General features: G+C 41.8%; 1 protein-coding gene across 1 annotated transcript; it reads left to right on the forward strand.

Moving 5' to 3' along the window:
- The first annotated feature begins 204 nt into the window (after nt 1-204).
- LOC307042092 (striatin-like) lies at nt 205-10,285 on the forward strand. Its single transcript, XM_079685806.1, has 10 exons — nt 205-396; nt 1,258-1,394; nt 1,885-2,060; nt 3,843-3,890; nt 4,373-4,494; nt 5,515-5,682; nt 6,115-6,255; nt 6,695-6,796; nt 7,696-7,782; nt 9,421-10,285. The coding sequence occupies exons 1-10, from the start codon at nt 279-281 to the stop codon at nt 9,588-9,590; spliced, it is 1,269 nt and encodes a 422-aa protein (XP_079541932.1). The 5' UTR covers nt 205-278; the 3' UTR covers nt 9,591-10,285.
- Nucleotides 10,286-10,797: the final 512 nt, after the last annotated feature.

The following is a 10,797-nucleotide window of genomic DNA, read 5'->3' on the forward strand; positions in this document are numbered from 1 at the left end:
TTTGTTTCTGTGGTTCTAGTTGCTTCACCTTTTCTGTTGGACTCTGCTTTACTTCCCTCCTTCATGCTGTGCAATTCATATTTAACAATATTAACCTTTCTATCGCTTTCACTTTTCACTAATGTCTGCTTTTCACCTCTCTCTCTCTCCCAAACCTCCCCTTTTCGTTCACCGTCTCTCCGTTTCCTTCTGACTTCATGTTAGTTTCCTCGTCTGATTTTTGTCTCCCTCCTCCTTCCCGTCCTCCGCCAGGACCGAACCGCTCTAAGCTTCAGGACATGTTGGCGAACCTTCGGGACGCGGAGGACCATCCCTCCTTGCAGCCGCCCGTCACTCCCCCGTCCCGCCCCACTGTTCCCAGACTCAACGAACAGGAAGTGGGACGCTCTGAAGATGGTAACCTACCCTACTAAACCTGGTTTCTGTTGTATATGCATCTTAGCTATAACTAATGCTGTTGATATAATAAGATATTAAGGGTGTCCATTATCATCTGGCCGGGGACAACAGCAGGGGGTTACCTTGAAAGCTGATTGGCTAATGGTTACACAAGCCAAAAAAATCGTTATGACATCATAAAGTGGCCAAAATCTGATCAGCTCATTTTCAGACAAGTTTTCATAGAAATGGATCAAAAAGAGAGAGAATCTTTGTTCCTGAAACTTTTAGAGTCTCTTTCCACAGAGGGGACACATGTTGATGTAGAAGAGACATGAAGGAGAGGGGACACATGTTGATGTAGAAGAGACATGAAGAAGAGGGGACACATGTTGATGTAGAAGAGACATGAAGAAGAGGGGACACATGTTGATGTAGAAGAGACATGAAGAAGAGGGGACACATGTTGATGTAGAAGAGACATGAAGAAGAGGGGACACATGTTGATGTAGAAGAGACATGAAGAAGAGGGGACACATGTTGATGTAGAAGAGAAATGAGGAAGAGGGGACACATGTTGATGTAGAAGAGACATGAAGAAGAGGGGACACATGTTGATGTAGAGGAGACATGAAGAAGAGGGGACACATGTTGATGTAGAAGAAACATGAATAAGAGGGGACACATGTTGAAGTAGAAGAGACATGAAGAAGAGGGGACACATGTTGATGTAGAAGAGACATGAAGAAGAGGGGACACATGTTGATGTAGAAGAGACATGAAGAAGAGGGGACACATGTTGATGTAGAAGAGACATGCAGAAGTGGATTTTGCATAATAGGTGACCTTTGAACCCAGGTGTCTGTTTGGTCTCCGTAGAAGCGATGACCTTCCTGCCGTCTCCTGGGAAGTCCTTCATAATGGGCCGAGTGGACGAGGCGGTCTCCAACGAGCTGGGACTGGGAGAACTGGCCGGACTGACGGTGGCCAACGAGGCCGACAGCCTGGCGTACGACGTGAGTACAGAGTAAAACAGTTTGCAGTGGATAAGAGACAGAAAAGTGAGGCCACATTTGTGAGGAAGGAGCTGCTTGGCTTTGGCAGAGGAGATTTGTCACATTTTTCATGGACGCACCCCACATACTCAGCTCTGCTGCTCTTCCCACAAATGCTTGTTCCTCACAAATGTGGCATCGGAAAGGTAAGAAAACCGGCTTTCCAACGGTATAAGATTTATTGCCAAGAAGCATTGTTACAACAAATATATATAGATTTCAAATATAACACAGATTTCCTTACTTTTTGTGTTAAGTTTATATGTGTAGACTTTATATAGACTTTTTGCACTACTTTTTATTTTTGTATTTTATGATATATGTTGGAGGGGCTCAGGTCAGAAGAATTTCATTGCCATTTCTACACTGTAGCTTTGTGCATATGACAATAAAACCTTTGAATCTTGAGACTAGAGTGTAAATTAGACCCCCCTCCCCCCTCCTCCCTCAGATCACCAACAACAAAGACGCTCTGAGGAAGACGTGGAACCCGAAGTTCACCCTGAGGAGTCACTTCGACTCGGTGCGAGGTCTGGCTTTCCACCCCGTGGAGCCGGTGCTCGTCACGGCCTCCGAGGACCACACGCTCAAACTGTGGAACCTGCAGAAGACGGCGCCCGCCAAGAAGTGAGGCTTTATGTTAGGAAAAATATCACTGGTCCCCGGCTTGAGCTTCAATCTCAGGATCCATGTATTTATGATCCTCTCCAGAATGGAAGTAGTCATCACACACAGAGCATCAACTAGTTCCTGAACAGTGTCCTTCACATGCTGATATCACAAGATGGAGGAATACTGGCTCTTGTAGGAAATCATAAATCCTGTCTTGTTCACAATACTGGGGTTTTCTCTAAATCAGAAAATTCAGACTTTTTCTCAACATTTCAAAATTATTTTTCTTAAAATCTCAAAATTCTGACTTTTTTTCAAAATTCTGACTTTTTCGCAAAATTCTGACTTTTCCTCAAAATCTCCAAATTCTGACTTTAAAAAAGAATTCAGACTTTTTCTCAAAATTCTGACTTTTTCTCAAAATTCTGACTTTTTCTCAAAATTCTGACTTTTTATAAAAATCTCAAAATTCTGACTTTTTCCTCAACATTCTGACTTTTTTGCAAAATTCTGACTTTTCCTCAAAATCTCCAAATTCTGACTTTAAAAAAAAAATCAGACTTTTAATACAAATTCAGCCTTTTTCTCAAAATCTCAAAATTCTGACTTTTTCTCAAAATCTGGAAGTAGTCATCACATACAGAGCATCAACTAGTTCCTGATCAGTGTCCTTCACATGCTGATATCCAAGAGAGGGAGTTACACAGTCACAAGATGGAGGAATAGAAAGCAGTATTCAATGTTTAGTTCAGATTAGCTCCACGTCAGAAATGATCATGCTTGTCATATGTCTCTCTCCATAGAGGCTGAATCATCATGTTAATCACATAGCTATCATATGCCTCAAACAGTCCTGATGCTCTTCTAGCTAATCACACATCCTGTCATGTTCACAGCTACAGTTGGGATACCTTTGTTATCATGTTACTCTCAGATTGGAAGAGTACATTCAGTATTTTCCAAACACTTTACAATGTCATTCAGGCCAGGGGTGTCCAAACTTTTTTCACCGAGGGCCACATACAGAAAAATATACGAAGGTCTGGGCCCCTCACTAGATCTATATCGCCTCATAAGTTATAAGTTAGCTAAATTGATCAAATGTAGGTCAATTATGCTTGATACTTGAAAATGCCTTAAGAAGAAAACCGCCTACATCCCAGCTCTCCAGAGGGTTCACTTTATTTAGTTAGCAGCTCATTCCTTAAAACAGAAGCTCAGAGTGATTACAATAAGGAGAAATATGAAGGTCCTACATCAAGCTTGTTATTTTAATAAGTCATTGGGCTTTTTTCTTATCAACTAAGATTTGTTAGAACATGTTTCCAACTTTAACTGAGTGAATTTATTAGAAAAGTGGACTTATTAACACATGAATAATACTGTGTGATAGATTGTTACATATATATTGAAGAAGAAGACAAGCTCAAGTTTCATTTGTGGGCCGTATTACATTATATTTTTTTTTATTTTTGGCCGATTCAAAATGATCCCCGGGCCGTAGTTTGGAAACCCATGAATCAGGCATTCATGTACTGTAAATATCTACATCAGTATTTATTTACATGTTTATTCTAATGTATCTTTATAGTGTACCTTGTGTGAACATTGTTTTTCACTCTGCTGCTAAAAAACCCTGAATTTCCCCGAGGGGATAAATAAAGTTCCATCTTATCTTACCTTATTTTATCTTAATCTGAAAAGGGCTATTTCTGGATTTATAATGAAATATTTCAGTGAAATGTGTTTTCTTGGTTTCTGTTAATATAACCTCTGTTCTGGTTGTTTTCCCCCCAGATGTACTGCTTTAGACGTGGAGCCTATCTACACATTCAGAGCTCACAGGTGATATCCCTTTTCACTTTTTGTTTTATCAATAAACTCATATTTCCTGTAGAACAAAAGCTTAATCACCGGCTTGTTGAGTTCAGCCAAAGAATGTTTATATAAAATATTCAGAAGTTTAAAGAAAATGAAGATACATTTAGAATTTTGATCTTGGACTTTTAATTATGATTATGGTATTTCTGCTTTTAGTAAAGGACCATTGGAGACATTCTTATATTCATTTTGTACACCAACTTATCTCATTCTTTTAAATAAAATAACATTAATATTATTCATAACGACATGTTTGTGTGCTGTGCAATAGCTGGCTCCTAGTACTAGGATGGGTTAAATGCAGGGGTCAAATGTCACTGTGTGCTGTGAATGTATGTGTGACAGTTAAAGAGGGTTTCATCCTCCAATTCTATCTATTCTATTGGATATTTGATTTCACAGAAATTAACTATCTAATTAAAATATAAAAACGTCTCCCTGTGCAGCGGTGCGGTGTTGTGCGTCACGATGAGCTCCAGTGGAGAGCAGTGCTTCAGTGGTGGGGTGGACGGTACCATCCAGAGCTGGAACACCCCGAGCCCCAACATCGACCCCTACGACTCATATGGTACGCTCCAGCAGTAATTTACCTGCATACAGAGATGGCAAAAGTCCACACATCCTTTAATCAAGTAGAAGTACAGATACTCGTGTTTAAATACTCTGGTGAAAGTAGAAGTACTGACTAAACTTCTTTACTCAAGTCAAAGTAAAGAGGCTTTGAAATGTACTTCAGTAAAAAGTACCCATAACTAGCAGCTGTTTTAAAGAGTACCTGACCTCCCTTTATATTAATAGAACAATAATGTCATTGTTAGCTAATGAATGTTTCCATGGTGACCAACGGCAACATGACAAAGTTTTCATTGGTCCCTCTTCTTTAGAGAAGACCAGGAAATGATGGATACACGGATCGTGTTCAAATCAATAGGCACGCAATGACTCTAAGTAATAATGATCACGCCACCAAACACACATTCAGACTAAAGGAACCAGCCTGTTTGGAAAATGTGAGAAGTAGAAAGTACAGGTATTTGTGTTCAACATGTAAGAAGTAGAAAGTACAAGTATTTGTGTTCAACATGTAAGAAGTAGAAAGTACAGGTATTTGGGTTCAAAATGTAAGAAGTAGAAAGTACAGGTATTTGTGTTCAACATGTAAGAAGTAGAAAGTACAAGTATTTGTGTTCAACATGTAAGAAGTAGAAAGTACAGGTATTTGGGTTCAAAATGTAAGAAGTAGAAAGTACAGGTATTTGTGTTCAACAATGTAAGAAGTAGAAAGTACAGGTATTTGGGTTCAACGTGTAAGAAGTCAAAGTAAAAAGTCATCAGAAAATTAAGAAGTGGAGTAAAGTACTGATATCAGAAACATGTACTTAAGTACAGTAACTAATTATTTGTACTCCACTACTTCCCACCTCTCCCTGCATGACAGCAGGTGCAGAAGATGTTATTTTGTAATGTTTGATCCCTGTTTTACTTTTATGTATGCACCACGACACCAAGTCAAATTCCTCGTACGTGTCAACCTACCTGGTAATAAACCTGTTTCTGGTTCTGATTGTGATTCTCATGTGTCCTGCAGAGCCGTCTGTCCTGCGGGGGGCAATGCTCGGTCACTCAGACTCAGTTTGGGGTCTGGTCTACAGCTCGGCCCACCAGCGCCTCCTCTCCTGCTCGGCTGATGGTACGGTCCGGCTGTGGAACGCCGCCAGCATCTCGCCGCCTCTCGCTGTCTACAACGAGAGAGGAGGTACGAAACGATGGGATAAAACAAGACAACATCTTCAAGACCCTTTATTGAATTGAATACAAGTCAATAGTTAAAAACAGTAGGGAGACTATAGACTGTAAAGTATGACTTCCTCATGCATGACCCATCAACAGACTCTGAATAATAATAATAACACAAATATATAAATACCTATAACGCAACACTACGCTGTAACTGTTTACACAAACAATGCACCTCAGCTTTAGGCTTACATAACTTTTATAACGTGTGTGTGTGTGTGTGTGTGTGTGTGTGTGTGTGTGTGTGTGTGTGTGTGTGTGTGTGTGTGTGTGTGTGTGTGTGTGTGTGTGTGTGTGTGTGTGTGTGTGTGTGTGTGTGTGTGTGTGTGTGTGTGTGTGTGTGTGTGTGTGTGTGTGTGTGTGTGTGTGTGTGTGTGTGTGTGTGTCTCAGAGCTGGGAGTGCCCACCTCTGTGGATCTGGTGAGCAGCGACTCGGCTCACATGGTGACGTCCTTCAGCACCGGACACATCGGACTCTTCAACATGGAGACGCAGCAGCTGGTCCTGCAGCTGGACTCTGCCGGACCTCCAGGTAACGTCATAACAACAATAATAATAATAATAATAATAATAATACTACATGGGATTTTTATAGCGCTTTTCCTAATGCTCAAAAATGCTTTCCATAAAATCCGAACAGAAACAATACAAAGAAAACAAATGAACGACCATGCACCGCACTCATGGAGGGAAACTGTAATACCTGTTTAATGTCATTACTACGTCTCTCTCTTGGTTGTAAACAAAACCACATAGTTACACAAACACCAGCTCAACAACATATACAACGTTGTTCTGCTGTGAGAATCCCTCCTGCTGCTGTGTGTTCCCTCGATGCTTTGAGTCTCTGTGTTTCCTGCAGCAGCCTTGAGATAACACCGTCTCTCTCAGAGTGCTTTCAGTCCCCGATGGACTGAAGATTGTGGGTTTTAAATGTTAATGCTGTCCTTCTCACGTCCGCCCACACACAGAGGCTCCCGTCAAGATCAACAAAGTGCTGAGTCATCCCACGCTGCCAATCACCATCACAGCTCAGGAGGACCGGCACATCCAGTTCTTCGATAACAACACAGGTGACAGAGGAGAGCTTTCATTACATTCAAAGATTCAAAGGTTTTAAAGAGGACCTATCGTGCAAAATCCACTTGTCCATGTCTTTTCTACATCAACATGTGTCCCCTCTGTGGAAAGAGATTCTGAAAGTTTCAGGAAAAAAGATTCTCTCACTTTTTGTCCTGATCCATTTCTATAAAAAGCTGATCAGATTTTGGCCACTTTATGATGTCATAACGATGTTTTGGCTTGTGTAACCATTAGCCAATCAGCAACCAAGGTAACGCCCCCCCACCTTATCACCTGAATCTCCTTCTAGAGCACCATTGAGTTATTTTAACCAAATATCTCAGAGGGGCGTGGGGAGGGGCTCCTTATTTTCATCTAAAGTAACAGACAGAGAATCAGCACTTTGGAAACAGAGGGGATTATGGGATGCTGCAATGATCTGTTTGGTGTTTCAGCCAATCAGAGACAGGTTCTGTATATATCTGAGACCTGTAATGTATTGATGAAAAACAGTATGATAGGGGACCTTTAATGTCATATGCACATTCAGTGTAGAAATGGCAATGAAATTCTTATGACTCGAACTCCTCCAACGATGCAACATACATCATAAAATACAAATAAAAAATGGCGCTAGAAGTCTATATACACATAACAATATGATATATACAAGAACAGAATGTAATGTTAATGTTGTACATCAACTCAAAATTAAAACAGTTTATTAAATAAGGAACACAACGCTAACTTTACATGTCCAGTTCTGTTAAATTCATCATGATGTATCCCAATCAGAAAGTTCAAAAGGTCTCATTGTTTTCTGACGCCTTACAATATGTCTGTTGAGATTATCAGACTGATTAAATTGGATAAAGAGTCATTTGTTGTTCTTCTTTTTTCCGGTTTGAAGGTAAACTGATCCACTCGATGGTGGCTCACCTGGACTCCGTCACGTGTCTCGCTGTGGATCCAAACGGACTGTACCTCATGTCAGGAAGTACGTATTCAGCCATCATTTCTGTTGTTCATTGTGAAAAATGTAAACATTCAAGGATGGCAAAGCAGTCATTGTTGGGAATAGTCGGTCTGTTTCAAAACAATCTAAAAAAAGATGTCTTTATATCTGATCCATTTACACAGTTACATTTCTTAGCACAGAAACATCGAAAGACTGTTCAGATTTAGGAAACTTTCACTCTTTATCCTCTATTTAATATCATAAGAGATTCATGGCTGTGTTTAACATTTCAATCGAAACATAAACTAAGACTGGAGCCACACGAGAACGGTAACGCAAACAAACCAAAATCGTTATCAAAAAAGTCTTCCGTCCACACGCAATAGGCACCAGAAACGTGTCCTTCCACACGAGACCACTCGACCCGCTGGAGACGCTGTATCAATCAATCAGTGTTTATTTATACAGCCCAATATCACAGATGTTACATTTGTCTCAGTGGACTTCACAGTGTGTACAGATTATCAGTATGACAATACGACACCCTCTGTCCTTAGACCCTCACATCGTACAAGGAAAAACTTCCAGAGAAAACCCACAGTTTAAAGGGGAACATGGGAGAAACCTCAGGGTGAGCAACAGAGGAGGGATCCCTCTCCCAGGAAGGACAGACGTGCAATAGATGCCGTCTGTAAATCTAAGAGATAATATATTTGCTGTAGTACATATGCCAGGCGTGTAAGTGGCGCTGTACTTCCGCCATAAAATACACCAAAAGCAGCGAAGAAGACTTCCGAGCATGGTTGCCATGGTTGCCCTTCTGTTTATTCTCCGCGGTGGATTTAGCAGCAGATGTGGGGAGAGGCAGGGCTCTTGATCTCTGATCTCTCTCTCCTGTCCAATTAGACTTCACTCGTGTTTATGTCCATATCGATCAGATCTAGCTAGTTCTAGCTAATGATATGACTCGCTGAGTGTCAAAGGACACCTAAACAATAAGCGACATTTTGACCGAAGAATTTTAGATTTCGGCTGACTGAAACTCTGCCATGCGGGGGGGGTCTCTGCTGGGTGCACTGTCCTACGAGACACCGGGACCTGGCTCGAAACACTTGGAAAACTGTTGTTGTTGTTGGCGAAACACATCAGCAATGATGCGGGAGAGGCGGGGCTATTGCGTCATTGTTATTAGAAAATGATCGTATAGGGCGTAGACACGGAGCCGTTTGGCCCCCCAGATCTACCCACCTTGGGACCCGTTTTCGTTATCTGCGTTTCCCTGTCGGCCTTGTGTGGCCGAACCGTCTATATGATAGAGAACTGTAGCGGATACGACCGTTACCGTTCTCGTGTGGCACCAGCCTAAACCCAAAAGAGATGCACCTTGCAAAATACGACTCACAGTAAAAAAAAAAAAAGTACTATCGAAATAAATGGACTGAACACCTTGAAAGATTGATGCACTTTATTGATCCCAAATGTGAAATGATGTTGTTACAGCAGCAGCAGCAGTTTAGCAAGGCATTGTTTAAATAAATAAAGTGGGGTCCGAGAAATACATCCTCATTGTCTCCTTCCTTTTCCTGTTTCTCTTCCTCGTCCTCTCCCTCTTCCTCCTCCTCCTCCTCCACTTCTTCCTCTCCTTCTTCCTCCTCCTCCTCCTCCTCTTCCTCCCAGGTCACGATTGCTCCATCCGCCTGTGGAACATGGAGAGTAAGACGTGTATCCAGGAGTTCACGGCGCACAGAAAGAAGTCGGAGGAGTCCATCCACGACGTGGCGTTTCACCCGACAAAATGTTACATCGGCAGCGCCGGAGCCGACGCGCTCGCTAAAGTCTTCGTATGACCGGAGACACGGAGGAAATGAGAGAGGAGACACGGAGGAAATTAGAAAGAGGAGACACGGAGGAAATGAGAAAGAGGAGACACGGAGGAAATGAGAGAGGGGAGAACGTCTCCACCTCTGAAAGCTGAAGGAGACAGTTTACCTGGACTGCTCCTTCTAAGATTTGTCAAATATTCCCCCCTCCCCCCTTCCCCTGTTGGGACTTAGGCTGGCCCGGGTCCCGAAAACAAACAAACCTCTGGATGAGACGATGAATGAAAACAGGAAGTGGCAAAAAAAAAAAAAAAAAAAACAGGAACTCTCAGAAGTTTTCAGTAAAGCTGGAATCTCTTTTCTCTCACTGACCCCAGAACAGCCTGTGTCTGTTGGTGTTGCTTAGAAATATCGTTCATGATAATGTGCCTTTTTACTTCACCACATGAATCATTTAAGGTGTTGAGGAAAATGTATTTCGTGCATCAGAAGATCCACTTTTATCTCTCAAAAATAGACAAAAGTAACAACCCACTTTTTTGAATATTCAGTCCGATCTGAATGCTTCTTTTGAACACTAAATCCTTTCGTTTATGATAAAAACGCCTCACGATGACCTCCCACTCTGCGCAGAACTCGTGGATTTTGCTTTCAATCGGATTTGATGTGCTTTTTCCTGCTTAGAATTTTGCTTGCAGCCTGAAGAAGACTTTTAGTCAGACCCATACAGGTTTCATCCAGTTAACGCTTACACTAGGAGGTAAGAGGTCAAAAGTCATGACCCTTGTTCTGTTTGGAGATGGTAGTGCTGGGTGGACACTCTGAAGGCAGGCCACATGACAAACATCTGGTGGGTTTCATTTCAAAATGTGAGTGTTTTCAACACATTAGTGATCCCATTATTAGACTACAGAAGAAGTTATGGCGCATTTCCACTACAGCGCGTTTTAAGCGTGTCGTGCCCGGTCCGTTTTTGGTTGCGTTTCTACCAGGCGTAGTTCCGGCTAGCGGGTACTTTTTCACAGTTTTTCTAGCTCTCCAAAACCGAGGTTCTTTCCGGGCCAACAACCAGGGCTGAGTCGGGCTGAGTATGCTAAACTAGAGAGAGAATCGCTTGCAAGGGGGCTACAACTACAACAAAATGAACATATTTGACCGTAATTTAATTGTAATACACGTTTCAAAATGATGCCGAAGTAACAACATACTGATACCGGTTAGTAAAAACCATGAA

Source organism: Notothenia rossii (genome assembly GCF_949606895.1).
Source record: "Notothenia rossii genome assembly, chromosome: 1".
NCBI classification, from domain to species: Eukaryota; Metazoa; Chordata; class Actinopteri; order Perciformes; family Nototheniidae; genus Notothenia; species Notothenia rossii.